This window comes from Colias philodice, chromosome 15 (assembly GCF_061535455.1).
Source record: "Colias philodice isolate Cphi_HAF_F1 chromosome 15, ilColPhil1 Martin Lab GWU primary, whole genome shotgun sequence".
Lineage (NCBI taxonomy): Eukaryota > Metazoa > Arthropoda > Insecta > Lepidoptera > Pieridae > Colias > Colias philodice.
The window spans coordinates 2,895,913-2,918,644 of record NC_143100.1 but is presented as its reverse complement, the minus strand read 5'-3'; the positions used below and the strand labels follow the sequence as shown (position 1 = coordinate 2,918,644).

General features: G+C 35.9%; 3 protein-coding genes across 4 annotated transcripts in view; 2 read left to right on the top strand and 1 right to left on the bottom strand.

Annotated features, from left to right (window-relative positions):
• The first annotated feature begins 736 nt into the window (after positions 1-736).
• Aasdh (Aminoadipate-semialdehyde dehydrogenase) lies at positions 737-5,889 on the top strand. Of its 2 annotated transcripts, none has more exons than XM_089704389.1 (7): positions 737-1,096; positions 1,173-2,005; positions 2,602-3,316; positions 3,491-3,649; positions 4,067-4,382; positions 4,920-5,183; positions 5,401-5,889. In XM_089704389.1, the coding sequence occupies exons 1-7, from the start codon at positions 867-869 to the stop codon at positions 5,785-5,787; spliced, it is 2,904 nt and encodes a 967-aa protein (XP_089560515.1). In that variant the 5' UTR covers positions 737-866; the 3' UTR covers positions 5,788-5,889. The 2 variants fall into 2 exon arrangements, with proteins under 2 accessions (XP_089560515.1, XP_089560516.1); XM_089704390.1 differs by having other exon boundaries at positions 737-799; positions 5,401-5,888.
• A 92-nt stretch (positions 5,890-5,981) lies between these two features.
• On the bottom strand, positions 5,982-7,838 carry Gdi (GDP dissociation inhibitor). The gene has a single exon (XM_089704391.1). The coding sequence runs from the start codon at positions 7,730-7,732 to the stop codon at positions 6,401-6,403; it is 1,332 nt and encodes a 443-aa protein (XP_089560517.1). The 5' UTR covers positions 7,733-7,838; the 3' UTR covers positions 5,982-6,400.
• Positions 7,839-8,660: 822 nt separating this feature from the next.
• Positions 8,661-22,732, top strand: part of LOC149482064 (phospholipid-transporting ATPase VD) — a 60,820-nt gene continuing 46,748 nt past the window's right edge. The window contains exon 1 of the mRNA XM_089704192.1: positions 8,661-9,855. Within this exon, the coding sequence (XP_089560318.1) occupies positions 9,041-9,855 (815 nt within the window). The 5' untranslated portion in view covers positions 8,661-9,040. The remainder of the gene's footprint in view (positions 9,856-22,732) is intronic.

Genomic DNA, 22,732 nt, shown 5'->3' with positions numbered 1-22,732 from the left:
GTATTAGCCACGTCATCCGACGCCATCGCCATTGATAACGATCGACCGACGTCCGTTTTGTTTGGCGGTAGAACTGTGACTAAAGCTGTAATAAGTATATAGTCTATGACTAATGCGCTGTCCGGTGCGATCGCCCGTCCACACGCGCGAATTTGGTACGGTCCGCACCAAGTTCGGATGAAAAAACCATCGAACCAACCGTACCGTCAATAATAATAATTATGTCCGGCGGACCACTGTACACATGATCGAATATGGTCCGGAGCGCACCAAGGTCACGGTGCGGTCCGTACCAAATTCGAACGTCTGTTTATAACTTTACATTGGGACTGTCCCGCACACGGCGCACCAGGGATGTGCATCTCTTTCGCATTATAGCGTAAAAACAGTCTATACGAGCTTCTGCAAACATCCCTGATGCGCTGCAATAACGGGACAGCCCCATTAACGCCCGGAACGCATTATTACATATTGAACACGGAGCGAGCTGTAAGAATGTCGAGTATGACTAGCCCATAGGCTGCACGTGTAGAAAGATGAACAATATTTGAGAGTCACTGTAATTCATTTCATAAAATAATGACTTACTAACTTACATTTTAGCAATATTATCCTTACATATATTTTCAAAAGGAAATAGACTAAATGAATATGCACCCGTAAACAGAGACAATAATGCTTTATGGAAATTTGACAGTTGACATTTTGTGATTTCGGGTTTGAAAACAAATACTATCATAACAATTTGGAAACCAATGATTTATAATGGCATAAATAGTAAATATTTAATAAATTGAATGTACGTAATAAATAATAATACTAATGATAGTAAATATTAAAATCAGTAAAATTAATTGAGTACGTAAATGAAGTTCAAGCGAGGATATTACGACGTTTTCGTAAATACATGTGCAAATTATCCTTCAAATATCGCTATAAGGCATTACAATCATGGGCTCTATAAGAATTATACGTATTCTGAGCTATACGGCGTTTGCGAATACATCTCACAAAACTTACAACAACTCAATTGCAATAAAGGAATTATTGGATTAATTACAGAGAGGAATATTATTGTCCCTTGTATTATAGCTGCGTGAGTACTTTATATGGTTTTCAACTTGTATTCTTTTATTCGTGCTAGAACTAATCTTTCTTTTATCTATTTTCAGTGCACACAAATGTTGTACAACATTCATGTTTCTTGATCCCTCGCAAGATCTGGAACCAATTATATCCGAAATAAAATTCAATTTTATTATATCCATTAAAAATGCAGATGATCTTTCCTCTACAGAAATATTTAACAAGAGGCCAGAGAAAACAATTACAGTTTTCAATTTAATAATTCATATTTATAATTTGCAAGCCAATAATCTTAATAATTCGCAATATGGGCCAGAATATTCATTTATTGCCATGACATCTGGTAGCACAGGGGACCCAAAGCATATACAAGTGCCTATAAAATGCATACAGCCAAATGTGGATGATTTGACTAAACTGTTTGTTATAGAACAACGGGACATTATTTACTTCTCCACACCGCTCACATTTGATCCATCAATGATAGAAATCCTTCTTGCATGTATAAATGGAGCTTCACTTATGATAGCTCCGGAAAAAACAGACATATTATTCCCTGAAAATCCAGACAATTCTATAACATTCTGGCAAACAACACCGTCAAAGTTTTTCCAGTTTTCAAATGCTGATATAAGGAACAAAATTTTGTCTGTACAGTCGACTTTAAAAATATTGGCACTGGGTGGTGAGCCTCTGAATGGAATAAAGAGGTTGAAAGAATTGAAACATACTAACAATAAAACAAAGATATTTGCTCTGTATGGTGTCACAGAGATGTCCTGTTGGGCGTGTGTGGCCGAGTTAGATCTAACCAAAATACAGAATGACAAGGAGGTGCCTCTTGGCAATTCTTTATCGGAAACGAATATTGTAGTTGAACCACAAAAGCAAAATAAAAGCACAGGGAAAATAATTTTAAGTAAGTTGAGATGTTTATATTTTATACACTTGATAAAACTATATTATAATTATTAATAACTATTTTGATATTTATTATGAGAATTAGTTGCTGAATACAACATAAATAATGTCCGTGATAGATAAAGCGCAATACACATTGAGCCCGCCGGGCCGCCGACATATGTCGGCAACTTTTTGTCGGCGGTCTAGTTGGCGGCTTCACTTATTACAAGTCGGAAAATTTGGTCGGCGGCATGTCGGCGGCTTGAGATCAGAAATTTAAAGAACGCTTTGGTCGACTTTTATGATCTGGGTGTTTTGGATTCCACAATACCTCCTTCTCATGATAAAGATTAATTAACGTAAGACATTTTTCGTCGTGCCACTCCATGTCGTAAAAAATACAAGCACGTTACTGGTCGAGCGTCGCCGGGCAACTGAGCGCAGGCGTACCCAAGCCGCCAACATGTCGGCGGGTAACACGCGCGGGCGCATGTTGCCGACATGATTCTTTTCATACAGGCCGCCGGGTTGTGTCGCCGGGCTTTGTCGGCGGCCCGGCGGGCTCAGTGTGTATTGCGCTTTACAATAATATTCCTATGTTATCTCTTTCAGTGAGTAAAACTAGAAGATGTGTGATTTTAAATAAAACCAATGGAGTAGATGAAGAAAACTCTTTAAAATTCATAGATACTGGTGATATGGGGGAAATTCGAAATGGTACCATTTACTATAGGGGTCGAAGAGATGACACCATTAAACGATTTGGCCATAAAGTTAACTTACAACTAATTGAATCCACCATAATGCAATGTCCAAGAGTCAAAACTTGTTCATGTGTGTGGTTGCCAAAACCATTACTTCTTGTTGTTTATTTTTCATCAGAAACCTTGAGTAGCCAAGAGCTATCTGATTTTCTTAAATGCAAACTAGATGATAAACATTGGCCTGATAAGATAATACGAGTTGACAATTTACCTACTAATCCACATGGCAAAATATCAAGACAAATATTAGCACAGATGTTTGAGAAAATCCTACCGCTACCTCAATCAGTAAGCTCCCTGAAACTATTATTTTTAAAAGAACTAAAATTCATTTTGAATAGAAACTTTACATATGAAGAAATAAAGGACAAAGATTATTTCTCCCTTGGTGGAACTTCATTTCTCGCTATATCTATGTGCAATAAATTATGTTTAACATGTCCACAATTTGGTAAATTAATTTTGCCGCATCTACTATCACGAAAAAGTACAATTGAAGATATAATGCAACTTGCCGTAAAAGAATTAGGCATGGAAATTAAACCGAAAAAGAGATTAAAAAGGTAAACTATTAGATGGGTAAACCTTATTGATATCTAAATTAATAATCTTCTAAAATAATGTTGAAACAGATTTTACATCACGCATTATAAATCAAGAGCTTATATTACTATACTGTATTCCTGATTGTATGTACATATTATTTTCTATAAGTATTTATTTTTTCATTATTCAAGGTCTCGATCAAATACGGAAAGCTTTTTATCTACAACACAATCCATTAAGAAAGCAACAGAGGTTCCAAACAGCTCTAACCCAATAGATTTTGTGGTTGCGTGGTCTTATGATACTGGGAAATGTGTAGATGCATCGCCGTCTCTCTACCAATATGGATAGTAAGTTATTTTTATTTTTAACTAGCAGTCCGCCCCGGCTTCGCCCGTGATACATATTTACGTTTTCTCTACGTAAGAACCATCCTTGTACTTCAAGGAATATAATAAAAAAAGAATTAACGAAATCGGTTCAGCCGTTCTCAAGTTATGCGCTTACCAACACATTTTGGGATTCATTTTTATATTATAAGATCATAAAATCCAGAATTACAGAGAAGCATACAAATGCAACTATTTAACGCAGACCTTCTATAAGGGTGTAGTACCTTCCCTAATTTCCCATTTGATTATTTTGTTCTGTAGAAATTTACAAAATATCTATAGGTATCAAGCTACTTAGCTTCCCTACAACATTAACCACAGCTATACTTCCATTCTATTACCGCAAATTATTCAATATTTTTTTTGCATTGTTAGCAAGCTCTACGTGACAGTGGGCAGCCACTCCGGCAAAATAGTCGTATTCGACGCAATCAGTGGCTTGATGCAAGGGCTGATAAAAGTGAAATCAAGGGTCGAGGCCGCTGTATACTGTACTAGTGAGGCTCCATTAACCTCTCCTTGTGGTATAGTCGGTACATACGATGGTACTATCGTATGCTTCATGCTAGAGAGTTGCAAGGAATTATGGAGAATTAACATCGGCTGTATGATTAAAAGCAAAGCCACGTACTGTAGAGGCGAGCTGTATGTCGCGTCCTATGATGGGAACGTACGATGCATTGATGTTTTGGTTAGTGTGTTGTTTTTTGTACACAAATATTAAAGCAATTTTATAGTGTTAGAATTTCTTACATGTAGGATTATATTAACAAGTATATTTGTATGTCAAAATGTGTTAGAGACAATTTGACTAGAAATTAGGTATTTGTTAAAAAAAAGCAGGTAAATAAGTACCTACCTACTTATATAATATATTATATTATATAAAGGTACCCATTATTTATAAAGGATTAAATCGCCTCTAATTTGTAATCTCTTGTTTAGAACCTAGAGTACTATCTATACCTAGATGGTAAACATCAACTTTATTTTCTATGTCATAAGGTTTAGTTTCGGTTTTTATTTAATGACTACAGGAAACTAGTTTGAAAATCATTCAAGTCTGACTAAGCATAAAAAACAAGGTCTTATGAACTGAGTGATCTTTGCAATTTCAATTGTAGGTACTTAATAGATACAAATTTTGTATGATTATTATTTGTTCAATTTTTCGTAGCACTTTTTTAATACCTACATATTATTTAAATTACATTCTCTTTCGTTTCAGACTGGAAAAATAAACCAAGTAGTGAATATAACTGATCAAGCTATATCCGCGGATCTAGTGCTTGCTAAAAAGGAATTTTTTCTCCTCGGAACACTTTCGGGTGTATGTGCAAGCATACACACGGAAACAAAGACAATAGTGTGGCGCGGAACGCTCAGTAGCCCAGTATTTGCTACTCCTGTCCTCTATGATAACGATAAATATGTAGTTTTTGCTGAGGTGAACGGTGAAATTCACTGCCGGACTGTCGAGAAGGGGATTAAGGTATAACTCGCATGACTATTTTGTGGCATGCAATCTATTTATACAATTTAAGCCTATTATGGTTACTTTAGATTTCTCATAAATTTGTTTTGGATTTAGAATCACATAATATACTATATACAACTGGGTGAAAAAAGACCAAGTCTAGAAATTGCAAAATAAATTTAACTTTAGACATAAATCCATATTGTTTAGCTAATTTGATATGTTCTTTCAGATATGGAAATATCAAGGTGCCAAAGGAAATATTTTCTCTTCTATTTGTGTTCGGGAAATGGACAAACTTAAGTGGCAGATGATATTTGGATGTCACGATAATAAAGTGTACAATATAAATATAAAGAACTTTCAACCAAGTCTAAATTGGAAGGCTGAACTAACTTCACCTGTGTATTCAACACCATGCAGCTTAAGTGATAAATTAATTTTAACAGCATCAAACAATGGAATACTGTGTATTTTAGATGCAGATTCAGGAATGATAATAGCAGAGTATCATTTGCCAAATGAAACATTCTCTACTCCGGCTGTGTATGGTGACTACATATACATCGGCTGCAGAAATGACCATTTGCTTGCCATAAAATATGTACTGAATCTGTAAGATAGACTGGAAACCAAACTAGCTCAAAATTGAAACATTTATTATAAATATTAGTAAATCTATAAGACAAAATGTTAAAAACTGTTTTAATAAAAATGTTACAAAAAATATTTTGTGAGTCTTCTTTATTCCATAAAAAAAGTAAGTTCTTTAAATTGTAAGTTGGGCACAAGGAAAAAAGAAAACCATATTGATACATAATAATGTAATTTTATTCATGATCATACACAGAACATTAAGATGTACAGTGAGCATTCATTAGTTGACAAAGTATGATATGGATACAAGTTACAATGTACCAATAATGGAATGCAAATATTTGCACAGAAACTGCTTGTGCAGATTAACTTTAGCCTTGTATCTTAAATTATATAAAAGCATCTTTAAAAAAAGGATAATTCCTATAAATAACAAATCTTATATGTATTATGCAAATATTTATAAGAAATAATAAAATCATTGACTGGAGCACTGAGAAGTATAACGTGCATCTACATACACATATCTCTTATAGACATACCCAAAAATCCCTATGGAACAATATAGAGCCAGTTTAGTAACAAATTTCAAAATAACAAGCAATAATATACATAGATTATTATATACGACAAACTTATTGATCTTCCTCTCCCAATTCCACCTTAACTTTGGAGAAATCAAAATCTTCACCTGTTCCCCTCTTGTAGATTTTAAGAACATCTAAACAAGTGGTCTCAAAGTGAGTGGTAGCATCATAAGATTCAGATATGAAGATTTGGCTCTGGCTTCCATCATCAGTTGGTTCATAGTAATCGGTTACTGATACAAACTTCTGTCTGATGGGACCCAATAGGTCAATACCAGGTTTGATCTCAGACTCAGGGTCATTGGTCTCCACTGTTGTAGACACCATAGCAACGAACCAGCCTTTGGCAGCGACTTGGTGTGTGTAGGACACCACAGATACATAAATGTCGGAATTCCTGCCCACCTGCTTTTGTGGAATAATGATCTGAGTCGATAGAGCATCCTTGGTGTTGTTGATAGGATGATCCAACAAGCAAATGCATCGGATCACCTGGCCCTTCTTACGGACTCTGTCAGGGACATAGCTGGGATCGCAGTAAACCTGCTTACACTTGGCTACCTCATTACCGGAGCGGACACCAACAACCCTTCCTCCCTCTCCGAGCACAATCTCGTCAATAGGCTTATCCAACATGTAAGTGCCTCCATAGATAGCAGACAGACGAGCAAATCCTTGTGGCAACTCACCTAGACCATACATGGGGTACAAGTAAGGAGACTTACCATACCGTGCGAGTGAATCGGAATACAGTTTGATACGACGTATGGTTTGACTAGCTGGTTGCTGAAGATAGTTGTCATCCAGATAAAGAGCCAGAGCGTGTCCAGTGAAATCTTGAGTGTTACGGTCGAGACCAAATTTGTCATAAAGAGCTTGCATATTAGCGGTAGTTGGATCGAAATCCTTCCAAGTCTTGGGATCATCTTCTTGGAAGTCTTGAACGTAGATCAAGAAGTTGCGGAAACGCCTCTTCTCAAACATACCCATAAGATCCGACGCGAGTGCTTCTTTTTGGTCAACTGGCACCTTGGAGATCTTACCACCCTTGTATACGTAACTGCCTTCAATTGACTTGAATTCCAGATACCGGGTGACGCCCGTATGGATAAGAAGTTTGACAAGCAAGCCATTGGCCATCAAAAATTTGGGAATCAAGTCCACATTCCAATCGCGACCTCTGCCGTATGTCTCATCCGGAGCCGGAGCATTGAACTTAGAGAATAATTCTTCTAACGGGGTAATTGACGCAGACTCTCCTCCGTAATACTTGTTACGATCAATGTGTAGAACCTTCTTTCCAGACACAGAAAGCATTCCACTAATGATACATTCTTTAAGTCCTGTGCCAAGCACAATCGCATCGTATTCTTCATCCATGATTGGAATAAATTATTATATTTTCACGAATCGAAAATACAATAGGCAAGCAAGTAGCAACCGGGACAAACGTCAAAATGTCGGAAGTTTTAGAAAATCAAGGTAATATGTCGACCGGTGATGACGTCTACAAACCATAGTGCCAACATAAAGAATTAATTGTAGACTTAATCGAGAAATGTAGTAGTTTTATAATTTAGAAATAATTGGAATTTTATACTATTGTTAATATTAACATATTGTATTTACTTCTAATCATGTAAAAAGTAAAGACAAGATTTTACATTATATAATCTGTGTTAAAATATTATGTTCTGTGGTGGTTCAAGTGTCATAAATTATAATATTATTTGTAGTGATGTGATATCTAAATAAAATTCGATAATTAGTGTTGACAATCTCTAAGGCAGTCTTTATAGCAGTCGTATAAAGGGTTTATTTTAGGAATGCGTTTTTTCTTATTAATTGATATAAGTTTTACTAAACAAAATAAGTATCACAGAAGAAAGAGTGCCCATCGCGTTAAATATTAAATTCTTATATTACCTAATTCTTATTTCTTTGTGTTGCTTCTTTAAACTTTGAAGCGTATGGTTTTAAATATCATCATAATAAATATATTTTGATGATATTGTATGTGATATGTATTCAAATAGTTTTTAGCGCTAGTTATAGTTTCTTTACATTTCAGGCATTTATTGGCCTACCTCTTTGTAAGTATTATTATTACACTTTGTGAATCATGACATAATTTTTAAAATCAGTTGCCTGTTATAATAATCGTGTTTCGTGAATTATTTCGGAACAAACTTCTATCACTCAAAAATCAAAATATTAATTTTCGACAGAGCTTATATCGATACTACCTATAGACATCACTAAAAGGGATCAACGTCATCAATGCTGCTGTCGACTGTGGTCTGCTCACTCATTCAAGGAAAGAAATTGTCAGTGTCAGTCGGTCGGTCAACTTTGCTTGTTTTGAGTTGCTGTCTTCATTTCGTAACGACTGTTTTCTCTTCGTGGCGGTCAAATATTACTGTGATACATTTAAATAAAATAAAAAGTAAATAAAAATATGCGCTTCTTCGTGTTGTTTTCAAAATTAAATGTTGAATTTATTATTTTTCCGAGAAAAGAACATTAGTGATGTGTATTACTGTGAACAGGTGATTTCAAACCATATGCTTCTAAGTTTACGATACAATTTTTAAAAATCTGATGTGGGAAAAACAGTTCCGAGTTGACGGATATCTTTCTTTTAAATGAAAGGGAAAAGTTGTTTATCCGATTCGCAGATGAGTAAAGATGTCAACAGAAGGGAGTGGAGAGACACCTTCGACTGTACCAAGTTTGCCGGGGGTACCTGAGCAAACGTACCTTTTTCCTAAAGTGAAAGGACATTCGAGATCCATTAGTCATGGAGGGACTCCGATGCTGGCAGGCAATCCTGCGGCATCTAGGCCACCGCTCAAGTCGGCTATGCGTGGTCATCAACGAGCGCTGTCTCACGGACAAATCGGCGAAGGTCCACGCGCTGCGTCTGGGCCGGGCCACAGTAGAACTGGCAGTAGGACCGACTTCATATTGCCGCCGGGCCATCGAGATGCGGCTCCAGCGAGTGCGCAGCCCCGGATCACTTCCGTCAGAGGCCATCACTCACGCCAGGCTTCCCGATCGGACTCTATCTACACCTTACGGCGCGCCTCAGTCGTGGCACCATGGCGACGCGCGGTTTTCTGGCTCATGCGGAGACAGCAACCTGCCATTGACAATAGGCACCTCATTGTCATACCGAATCATTTGGTCCCTGATAAAACACCACCTAAAGACCATCCCAATGGTCATAGATGCAATAACAAAATCAGGACTACCAAATACACATTGCTGTCTTTTTTACCTAAGAATTTGTTTGAACAGTTTCATAGGATTGCAAACGTGTATTTTATATTTATAGTGCTACTGAACTGGGTGCCTGCTATTAATGCATTTGGCAAAGAAGTGGCTATGCTACCAGTGTTGTTTGTGTTAACAGTGACTGCTATTAAGGACCTTTTTGAAGATCGCAGAAGACACATGTCCGATAAACGGATAAACAACTCTTTCTGTCGAGTCTACAAAAAGTAAGTATATAGTTATAGTTCTTTATAGTGATACAGATTTTCAAAACTGTTATTTATTATTATTTTGTCTTTATAATATGCTATTTGAAGTTATGGCAAATGAAAGTTATAAAAAAGTATTTATTTGTTCCAGTAATATGAAATTAAAACATATAAATGATATGAATTGTAAAACATATAATGGACAAATAAATTTATTTCATATTTCATATCTAAAATACATATTATAATTAATAATCCAATCATTATTAACTATATCACTCATAAACTTAACAACTTCTACGTTATGTGGAGGCGACAATAAAAATTAAATAAAAGCAAATAATATGGTTGGCCAATGAAAATTTGATATAGAAAATAAAGAAAGTAAGGTCATTCAAATTATAATTGATGCCTTGAATCAAAGTATAATTTTTATTAATTGCACAAGGAAAAGTGCATTAAAATAAATATTCATATACAGTATACACCAACTTATTTTATGTGCCATAGTCATAAAATGACCATTTTTATAGTAGAGCCATTTTAATAGGCAACATTTGACAGTTCAACAAAATTCAACAACTTAACTTAGTAACGACGACATAGAATAACATGACATTTCGTTTTGTTAGAACTGCATATTTGCTTAACTTTTTTCAATTACCATTACTTATATTTTATAATAATAATGACTGATATAAGTAATTTTAAGATTTGATTTTACTGATAAACCATTCTAAACATAATAAACAATTTCTGATTTAAAGAACTGACGTCGCTACAATTTTGTGTCAGTAAACCTTTTTTCTTTTTAAATACCAGAGACGTTACTCTAAAAATCGAAATCTGACATCTAGAATCGAATGCATTGATTACTTGTGAATAAAAATCATCATAAATTAATAAATGCGTTGTGTTTTTTTAATTATGTAAGTATTATACTTGTCTTATTTTGCTCCTTAAATTTACGAAAGAAAGTATATTACTGGGACAGGGATTCCCCTGATGAATTTGAAAATTGACATGTGTTTCAAGTTCGATTGACAAATGTTTCAAGTCCGTATCGATTAATTCACTTTAATCGATGTTTTCAAGCAGGTTACCTCTCTTCGAAGATAAAATTGATAGACGTCAAATGTTGCCTATTAAATTGGCTCCACTATAATGGTACAAAAACAATGACACTAGCTGAGCCTAAATGACGTCAAGTACGACAATAACGATCCCACGTGAAACAGGCCGTAAGGTTAACGCATTTAATGAGTTCGGCCAGTGTACACACACCTATGTACATATATGACCTAATGTGTACATACACCTTTGTTACTTACCTATGGTCTTTTGTGAATACTTAAACGATCATCATTTTGTGTGGGTGTTATAGAGGACAATGACTAAATGCCTTAAATCATAAAGATTAATTTACTATTGGCATAAACATGCTGTAAAGTGCTTTACATCAATGTTATTTTAGTAAGCAGTGGGTGGACTAATATGGAAATTCCAAGGATTCTTTAAATGCCACGTTTTCTGCATATGTTCTAAATTAAGTTTTGACCAACGCAGGCTGCGAATTTGTTTAAGTGAATAAATTTGTGTAACATTTCGTGTGTGTTTTATGATGAGTCTTACGAATATATATTATCTAAGCTTTAACAAAACTTTCCTTACTAAATTATTTTTTTCTTTTATGGTACAATAAGTTATTGTTACCTGTTCTGTTCTGTTATAAGTTACCTGTTCGTAAATAAAATAATTCGTAATAAATAGATTTTACGCAAATATTTCGTCATACATATGGACGTAAATTCATTACGTTTAAGTATATCAAGAGTTTTCTTTAGTACCTACGGTTTAATGAAGATAAGATCTAAATAAAGTAAAACGTAATAATTTGCATAACTTTGAGGTTTATAGGTAGATCCATGTAACACGAATGCGACGCTAACAAACTTTCACTGCTCCAGATCCGGGTAGATTTCTTTCACGTACATTATACTCTTTATGACTACGCCGCGCCTGTTTAAAAGTAAGCTATGAGAAATAAATATAAAATGACCATGGATTTAAATTGACGTTGGTCTGCCGTGTTCGTTGGAGAATATACATTTCTTTGGCAATAGGTACTTATTCTGCAAACGGACTAGGACTAATTATATTTTATTACTTTAGTTCCCCAGTTTATATTATTAATATCTGAAAACTAAATAATAAAAGATACAATAGTATTTGCTCCACTCAAATATTAATGTATTTTTTCTGAAACTTACCGAAAACGTTCATTTTCCTTCATATAATAGGTAACTTCTGTCACTTAATTGGCCTGCTATCGTCACAGGAAATGAGGAAAATATACTTATCCTTGTTATTATTGCAATTAAAGAAAAAAATATGTAGATAATAATTATTATGGTACATTAAACATAATTAAGTGAACAAAATGTACATGGTCGAATATCAAATACCCATAGTGGGTAAAGTTCAGTTAAAGACTTTACGAAATGAATTCACAAAGAGGTGCCAGTTGCCAAAAGTACTCCTAATAATTAAAAGACCCCATTTGTCGTAGAACCTCGGTTTAAGAGTACTCCCCTTAGTATATCGCCGAAAATCGGAATCCTCGGAGTTGAAATCTCGAGTGACGTTCAATTCCGCAGTCATTTGGAAGCGAAGGCTAAATTAGCCTCGAAAAAGCTTGGTGTGCTCAGTAGATCGAGACAGTACTTCAAGCCGGCCCACCGACTTCAGCTGTACAAGGCTCAGGTGCGACCGCATATGGAGTACTGTTCTCATCTCTGGGCCGGAGCTCCACAGTACCAACTCCTTCCTCTTGACCGCATCCAACGTCGAGCAGCTCGAATTGTCGATGACCGTAGGCTTTCCGATAGGCTCGATCCTCTGTCAGTGCGAAGAGACGTTGCGTCTCTCTGTATACTGTACAGAATCTACTATGGGGAGTGCTCTGAGGAATTGTTCCATCTACTACCAGCCGCACAGTTCCACCACCGGACCACACGCCGTAAAAATCTGTTCCATCCGCACCATCTGGATGGTTGGCGCTCCACCACTGTCCGCTTCACCCGCAACTTCCTTCCGCGTACGGTGAAACTGTGGAACAATTTGCCACCTGCGGTGTTTCCGAACAACTACGACATTGGGGCCTTCAAGAAAAGAGCTTATTTGTCCTTAAAAGGCCGGCAAAGCACCTGCAACACTTAGTGTTGCAAGTGTTTATGGGCGGTGGTGACCACTTACCATCAGGTGGCCCACCTGCCCCTTTGCTTGCTCTGACATAAAAAAATAAAAAAAAAATATTTTCCAATGTTTATTAACTTGCAACCAGCAACCATTAATGAAATCGCATTGCAGTAGCTGCTTGCGGGCTGGTTAATAGGTTACGTCAGGCTTCACTGCCTAGGAAAACACTCAAGTGTAGGATTACTATGGTTTTTATATTCCATACCCTTCCACTAAAGCGTAATGAGCTAATGTGTGTTATGGCCTAATTAGTTCACTCTATGTGTTCTGCGCTTAATTGCACCGTTTTTGTAGTAACATTCGCGAAAGTGTTCGTTCGTTTTATATTCTGCACATCTTACAACGATAAACGATTATTTTACAAACCGTATAAATAAGTAACCGTTGATTACCTAAGATACATGTTCTGGTTCAAATTCTTTGAAATTACTTTGGTAGTACAAATTCACAAAAATGCTAGCCATTTTTTATTTACAATTCCTTATTTATCATATACCTACCTAACAATACCATTCTATCCAAAATCTAGTTTTAAATTGATACGGATTTCATGAATAAAACGTCTACCTACTTCTTTTCAATGCTCCATCTCTACACTAGATACTTAGATAGAATGTGTACTCATACTCAGTAATATACGTATGCATGTAGGTATACCCACTAACTATAGTCTACGAAGTGCAATTCATCGCGTGGAGTAGCTCCATGTCATCAATTTTTCAGTTTGTTTGTCGTCGAGTTGATTCAGCTCACTTAAACCACTCGGGACTGTAATTTATCATACAAATATAAGGACGGTGACACGCAAACTGAATTCTCACGGGGCACGTAACATAGATTTTCTCACGAATATAATAATATTTGTACAAAGGTTACTAGAATTATTTACATTTGCCAGCACGACCTCATTTGACAACTTTAAAATTAAAACGAGACGCAAACAGTAAACAACCGCAAATTTGGACATTTACCTACAAGAACTTTACAAGAAATATTACCTACTAAAAATACGGGACGAAATGAAAACCTTCGCCTTTTTGAGAAAGTTAATTAAAAATCTAAATCTCGTTCCGGATCACTTACTTATTAAAATAAACTTATAAAAGCGCTTTCGAACCGTTACATATTTTTTATTCAATTACGCACTACCTCGCGGGTTCGGAAACCATTAATAATAATAATCGGTAATTATTATAATAAATTGATCTAATTTATTGTTCCTGTTATTAGTATTTTAATGTAATCTATAATAGGTTTATTGTAGGAATGCCTGTTGCGATATCGACCTCTTATCTATCTTTAGTACAATCCATAATCAATAATCTCTCGAGTGTCAGTTGGTAGGGCTTTTAAATTTAAAGCTCTGTAATTCAAACATTTATCTCGATGAGTACCTACTTGAAATTATTAAATTTGTGTATTATTTACATATATTTAACATTTGTCTTCTACAAGTACAAATTAAACCGACCAGTAAGTACAAATTTTATTAAAAAAAGTTCAGTTGTACATAGATATAAAAAAATATTTTATGGATATAAACCATATACCTACGAGTGTGTTTACGGAACAAAGTCATTCGTTATTAATTTTCTAACCTTTCTTTGATTAACAACCTTTTGATATTTACTGTAGATACACGGAAGTCAAGCAAACATTTAATAAATTGAGATTTATTATTTATAAAGCAGGTGTTCGATGTATACTCGTCAATATTAGATTACATACCTAGTCCATACTCCACAGTGTAGGACTTATGCAACACTCTCCCACGAATTTAGATCGGCGGGAATTTATTGAACGGACTATTTTCGTTATCTCGATGCTTTCAGTTTATGGAAAGCATATTTATTATATGCTATGCTTTCTTTTGAACGCGTTTTCTCATTGAAAAGAGTCTCTCCATCGAAAGATTACAGACTGGTTGTGTAAGATTTTGATGAGAATTGTTGCATAAAACCTGAAATCACTGTTTACCTAGAAAGCAAAGTACGTAATATGCTTATCGTATATTGCCAAACTTCCAAAACTGCTACGTAAACAGACAGGAACCGTGTCAAAAACACATTTCCACGATCATGTTCGTTTCGATTGATTGATTCGAGTTTCGTGTGAAGGCCGCGTGGTACAATGCACTACACACAATAGCTGGGCGCTTCCTTGAAATTAAGAATATGCGTGTATTTCCTTAGATTCCGTCATATGTAACAAACGTGTATTAATCCACTTCAATATTATTTATAATAGCAGACAAATAAAATTCATGTTCCTAAGAACTCTTCGCTGAATTATATAAATCTTGAGAAAGATGAGACGTGCCAGCATGTGGGAAATCCGCTGGCGCTTCATTAGTTCTTCGGAACCTACTTAATAATATATTTGTTATTAATGTTTTATGCATTTTTACTGTAAATACCTACCAGCGCGCTGTTGAAAAACCAGTCGCGATAATTGCTTTCGTCAAAATTATACGTCTTATCTTAATAACGGGTTGGAAACATTAACGTATAATAATTAATACTCCGTTTTAAATGTCCCTAATAGCGTATTCAAAGTCATATAATTACGTGATTCTAGAATAACATACACATTCAGTAATTATTCAATATATATAAATTAAATATACTCTAATCACCTGGAGCAAAAAACAACATAAAGAGCTGGAATTAATTCACAGATAGCATAACTTTAATCATAAAATAATTAGTAAATTAATTCCAAGGTATATATTATTTATGTAATACGAAATCTGTATGGTTAAAAATGCTTTTACTAATGCAAAATAAATTATATAAAGGCAATATCCGATATTCTTCTGAGTTCTGAGACCTTGTCCATTTCACTATAAAATTCCATTGTTTACCCTTAATGGCGCTGAGTGTTTCCATGAATTTACAACATATGATTGTAATTACAGCGTCTAGAGAATCCAATCCCGCATCAAAATCGCGATCCCGCAAGCCTGCGGGATTAAGATCATCAATCCCGCGGATCCCGCGGGATTTGCGGGATTGATTTTAATTATTATTATTTTTGTTTCATGTAATTTAAAGAAAGAAAATACACACAAATATTTTTTTTTATGATTATTCTTATCAACATGAAGCAAAGTTATCACTTATATTATAAATTAAATATATAATAATGATGATGTTTAAGACAATACAATATTCACAATATTTCACGTTTCATATTTAGATTTTTATTTGAAATAGAACATATTCATTGGTTTTAGAGGCATTTTAAATCAGCTTATTTTTTTTTGAAAATACTTTCGAAGAAATGATAAAGTATCTAACGTTTCATCTTTTAGATTTGATCTTATGTTGTTGCATAAATAGCCAGCGGCGGAAAAAGCTCGCTCAGCTTCCACACTTGTAGGCGGAATTGACTTTACATAAGTATAAACAGCTTCCAAATACTTCCCCCTATTCCCTCCACATTCAAAAAGTGTCAATATCAAATCAGTTGAATTATCTCGAGTGGGTACACGCACAGCAGCTCTAGACTCTGCCACCCATTCAGTACGCGCAAAGTTAAATCCCCGTGAAGGGGAATCCCCAGTCATAGAGTACCTACTGGAACTGACATTGATTACGTTCCGTTCCGTCCGATAATAGTTCAGATCATCGTCTGAGCCTTTTTTTCTTACTTTTTTTCAATCCCGCGAACGTGCGGGATCCCGCATGAGTAATCCCGCATTTTTGATCCCGCAAAAAAGGTGCGGGATCCCGCATTAGCGGGATCCCGCGTTTGCGGGATTGGATTCCCTAACAGCGTCATTCATTCACAAAGCCATTATCGCGTGATTTCGGTTCACATGAATATTTTAGAAAGGGTGTGTAGTCTGTAAGCCACAAACCACCCGGTAAATAGGTCATTGGTCAAGGTCCCAACAAACTGACTACAAAACGATACAATCAGGTGGAAGGTTAAATATTGTATGTAAAGAATGTGTGAAACAATATAACACTGTGAGTACTTATATAAAAAATAATTTAGCTTATCATTAAATAAATAAATATTATTATAGGACATTCGGTATTAGGTTATTTACTATCTGATATCTATAAGTTTACATTTGCCTATGCTGTCATAAGTTACACCACGCTACAAATGCAAAGTTCAACAAGTTAATATATTATGTACTAGAATGTTTGAGTGGATGGAATTAAGATTACCAAAATGTAAATGATATTTGATTTATAAATTTCAATCTCAAACAATCAATTCCTCGATTAAATAATTCTAAAGGTAAATAAATAAAAGATTGAACGTAATAGTCATTACAATATTGATTAAGCGTATAATTAAAGGCAAGTTGCTTTAAACGTTTAATTGGCAGAAAGAATAAATAGTAAATACAAATAGAATAACCGTGAACGACAACCGGACATTCAATAAGGTTACATAGTCACGAGTCACGACTGTCATAAGGTCGACATGCAAACACTTCCGATTCATATACGATTTTTACTGTAATTACGGTTTAAAAGTACATTGCATGATTTTTTTATTACACCTACTCTATAGTAAAGTCGTATACCTGTGTATACGACTTTCTTTTAAAATGTGACGCTAATTTAATTTGTTATAATAAACGTGGGGATACAAATGTATCATAAATCATAATATAAACGAAAATTATTTGATCTTAAAATTTTAAAAGCACGTTTAAAATGATTCAAACTTAGTTTACATTAATTTGATTTACGAAATTGGAATAGTTTGGCGCTTTTACAAAAAGGTCAGTACGAAATCAAATCATAAATTCAATACCGTACTAATATCATCGTTTAAATAATACAGAAAACATTTTCCTATACTGTATAAATAAATGTTGCTATCAAAAGATAGCATTTTTGTAGATTAACAAAGAACAAATAAAACGTTTATTACGAGCATCATAAGCGGTGTGAAGGCAGTAAAATCATTAGCGTTTTATATTCAAACTCACATACGTAATGTGTATTGTTAAACGTAAAACTGTATCATTTTCTAGAATATCTATCTACATACAAATAATTACATGCATTAAAGCAACGATTAAATCATACCTATACATTTTTCAAGAATAGAAAAGATTCGATCACGAGGCTGGATTAAATCATTTTTATTTACATTCACAATTTGTCTTTCTTATCAAACATTGTTAGTTTTATATTGAATATTCTGTTATAAGAGAATTATGTAAAAGTTTACGAGAGTATCTGAAGACGTAACTCTATTTGAGCAATGCTTTCGGTTGGAGGTCTTCTGTAATATTTATCTAGGTGCGATTGCAGGCGGTTCAACAAGGTTTCGCAAATACAAAAACGCTCTTGAGCATTTTTGCAACGAATTTTGGTAGATAGGAAAATAACTTTTAAATGACTCAAGTTGTTGCTGGCACAAGTGGAAATAATTCTTTTTAAGAATAGTAATATAACCTTAGTATACAAACTTATTCAGGTTTGACATGGGTATCTACTATAATATAAAAAAAGATTGTGAAATTTGGAACAACAACTACGTATCATAATAATTTATTATGCATTAGAAATTAGATTACAGCCTCGAAAATCTGGAATAATTGTTAAGTGACCGCGTAATCTGCACAAAATTTACAGCCACATAAAGCCGGGTATCCACTTAGGTTCGCCGTTGATTGCGAACAATGTGTGCTCCGCGAACGTGAACGTGTACAGTGTACACACTTAGGCGCGGGTCAAACACAAGCGGCGCGGGCGCGGGCGTGCCATAAGCGCACCTCTTGAATCTGTTTTGCACCACGTCCTTCTTATACATTTTGTATGAAATAATTTTGGAAAGGCGACGAGGCGGCACGCCACGGTTGCGCCGCGGGCGTACCGCAGGCGTACCGCAGGCGCGCTTCCCCCATCGCATCCAAATAGAGGTCAATTCACGGTCATACACAATCAAAAACAAATCGGGTGGTAGTAGACCGGGAGATACTGACACAAAATTTCGAGTCATTTGTCTGTTACAATTTTTACAAAAAAAAATTTGCAGATTTTCGGCGGTATGGCGACCATTTGGAATCGTCCGAAAAGTATGGCATGGCGATTTTCGTAAATGGCTGCACGACGATGGTTACCTGTGCAAAAGTTAGCCTGGTACAAATGGTTGAATTGTTTTTTTTAAATCAACACATTCGCGTCGGTATGGCGGGCTGTAAGTCACACCGGAAAGCTATTTTTCCGACGAGTTCGACTAACGCCCACGCGACTAAGCCGCCGGTACCAGCGTTCACACCATTTTTTTTTTTTTGTCATTGCGTACTAAGACCCCTGTAGAACCGCCATCCTGTTACAAATGACTCGAAATTTTGTGTCAGTATCTCCCGGTCTATAGGAGACGGTAGCCTGTCAGTCAAAAATGTGTTCTCTCTGTGTGGAATTATATAGAGCTGCTATTACATACCCTTCTTCGTTTTGTTTTTAAAGGTGAATTGAATTAATCGATGAAATGATTTACACAGGTGATGGCAGTAGGGAAAGTGAAAATGAAGAAGAGCATAATGAAAGTTCCCATGTATTTACAATGTCAGAAATAAAGATAATCCTGATTTTGATTGTGTTTTTTATTTATTTGTAATTGTAATAATATTGTGGAATGATCAGTACTGTAAATACTTTTGAACTGAGATTTTAATGATAAGATTTATATGGTTTAAATGTAAACCTGTGTTTGAAAACCATATTTTATCTATACTAATATTATAAAGAGGAAAGGTTTGTATGTATGTATGTATGTATGTATGGTTTTAGACCCTGAGAAAGAACATAGGCTACCTTTTATTGCGAAATATGTACCACGGGCGAAGCCGGGGCGGACCGCTAGTACAATATAAATTTTGTGTTATTTTAACCTTCTTTTCTTCCATCATTACACCAGTACTACTTTAAAATTACTTTAAAAGTACTATAAAATTTTCCAAGTAAATTCCAACATTTCCAACAAAGATATATTTGCAATCGTGGGGTTATCCTCGCTATTTACTTACAAGGAATTATCAAAACAAAATCGTTACTTTCAAATTAATGTTAATCTCTTTTAGCACAAAAAACATAATTTTACTAAATTATGCATGAAGAAAATGCATTTAACCACTCTATATAAATATCATTTTCGGACGCCAACAGCGCGCCCGATGCGCGCCGGCAGCGCGCCCGAGGCGCGCCGGCAGCGCGCCCGAGGCGCGCCGGCTGGCGCGCCCGCGGTGCGCCCGATGCGCGCCGCGCCGCTTGTATATGTCCCGCGCCTTAGGCTGCAACATCAGTGCTCCTGTCGGAGCGCTAAATTCCGCGCTCCGGTCTCCAGTAGACACACGACAGACGGTCGGTGCAAACATGCCGCCTCCAGAATTAGTCGGAAGTGCAGCTTATACATTATTTGATACATTATATTGTGATGGAATACAAACAACCTCCTCAATTTTGGCAAGGTAATATGAATAAGGGAAGAAGAAATAATGAAATAATGCATAAATTCATCATTTCATCGGACCACTCCATGTTCGCGAACTTAACAAACACACGCTTGCGTCCACGAACAAACTGCGCTCCCCTTTGAGTTCGCGCAAAAAACCGCTTCCCGAGCGCTCCGCCGCGCCGTGCTCCGATCGTGCTCCAGTCGCGCTCCGCGATCACGACGTATCCATTATGTTTGGTTTGCGGAGCGGGCGCGTTCGCAAACCACGGCGAACCTAAGTGGATACCCGGCTTAAGGGGGCGCATAAAGCAAAATAACCAATCTTCTATTAGATGATACGTGTAATATGCAAGACCAAATCTAAAAAATAAAATATATATCAAACTAGATGATATGTTCAACGATTCTGTTTAATCAAAAACATAAAATATTAAAATTTACTCGATAAAAAAAAATCACCAAGTTAGCTCTAATTTTCACACTTTTACGTTTTCTACTTGACATGGTAATACTTATTATGATTTTTTTTTCATAAACAATTATATTAAAACATTTGCAAGATATTTGTCAGAGCATTTTGTGTAAGTACTTTTAGTTTTGGTTTTATCTGCGATAAACCACTTTTATCGTGACAAAATCAAACGTTTATCTCGAGAAAAAAAGAGCGCCAAAAGTGGTTTATCGCAGATAAAACCAAAACTAAAAGTAATTACACAAAATGCTCTGACAAATATCTTGCAAATGTTTTAATATAATTGTTTATCAAAAAAAAATCATAATAAGTATTACCATGTCAAGTAGAAAACGTAAAAGTCTGAAAATTAGAGCTAACTTGGTGATTTTTTTTTGTCGAGTAAATTTTAATATTTTATGTTTTTGATTAAACAGAATCGTTGAACATATCATCTAGTTTAATATATATTTTATTTTTTAGATTTGGTCTTGCATATTACACGTATCATCTAATAGAAGATTGGTTATTTTGCTTTATGCGCCCCCTTAAGATAACGCGTGGTTGTCACTAACTATACAATTATACGTAGACTAGCGGTCCGCCCCGGCTTCGCCCGTGGTACATATTTCGCAATAAAAGGTAGCCTATGTTCTTTCTCAGGCTCTAAAGATTATCTGTGCCAAATATCACAGTCAAAATCGGTCCAGTAGTTTATGCGTAAAAACCATACATACATACATACAAACCTTTCCTCTTTATAATATTAGTATAGATAGTTATAATTAATATGTAAATTTACAATAAACATCAAAAATTGCACTTGTTTCATAGAGTGCATATATATATAGTTATACATAGTACATAATATATGGAAGTTATTTATATTCCTTTATTGTGGGTAATAGCCGCGTCCAGACCGACCGAGCGCGGCTCGCGAGTCCCGCTCGCGAGCCAATAGCTCGGCCGGTGTGGACGGCGCTCGGGCTTCCTCGGGCGCACGTTGGCTCGGCCGAGCGCCGCTCGACCCCGAGCCATGCGTTGTCGGTTTTTGGCGATGCTCAAAGGCGGCTCAGTCCGAGCGGCTCGCCCGGTGTGGACGGACATAACGACGCTCGCGAGCCAGAATCAAAAATGGATAAAGAAGACAGTATTCGCTTAATACAACTTTATGGAAGCTTCAAAATGTTATGGGATTCGAAAGATCCAGATCATTTAAATAAAAACAAGCGAGTTCCTGTTCCTTTAACAAACTGTTACCGTATTGGTTTCGGTTTTGGTACAATTTTTTAATCCAGATTTTTTGTTTCTTTTTTCTTTTTTTTATGATATATCCAGACAACACAAGCGCCGCAGCAGCTAATAAAACGTGGTTTTCCATCGTTATACGGAGATAAACTGAATGCTCAAACCGGCTCACCTTGGCTCGCGAGCGCGGCTCGGAACTTTTCACAAATAGCTCTGGTGCCACGGCTCGCGAGCAGGAAGTCTGAGCGCGGCTCGCGAGCCGCGCTCAGCCGGTCTGGACGCGGCTAATTACTAATTACACTTGGGATTTTACAGCATAGGTATTCAGTAGAATACGCTGTAAAATTATATGGTAGTAACTATACATTGATATTCTTCATATGGATAGTACCAAACTAACTTACGTCATTTCAGTATATACCTCGATTGATACTCTATTTAACGACCAGGCTTTTACGAACGGATATTTCCGATGATGAGCCTGGCCTTACTGAGTCAGCTTAG

Excerpts from the sequence above, each read along its gene's own strand:
- Aasdh (XM_089704389.1), top strand. The coding sequence starts at position 867 with ATGAAGTTCAAGCGAGGATATTACGACGTTTTCGTAAATACATGTGCA. Across the intron at positions 2,006-2,601 it reads CACAGGGAAAATAATTTTAA|TGAGTAAAACTAGAAGATGT; the intron begins GTAAGTTGAGAT and ends TATCTCTTTCAG. Across the intron at positions 3,317-3,490 it reads CCGAAAAAGAGATTAAAAAG|GTCTCGATCAAATACGGAAA; the intron begins GTAAACTATTAG and ends TCATTATTCAAG.
- Gdi (XM_089704391.1), bottom strand. The coding sequence starts at position 7,732 with ATGGATGAAGAATACGATGCGATTGTGCTTGGCACAGGACTTAAAGAA.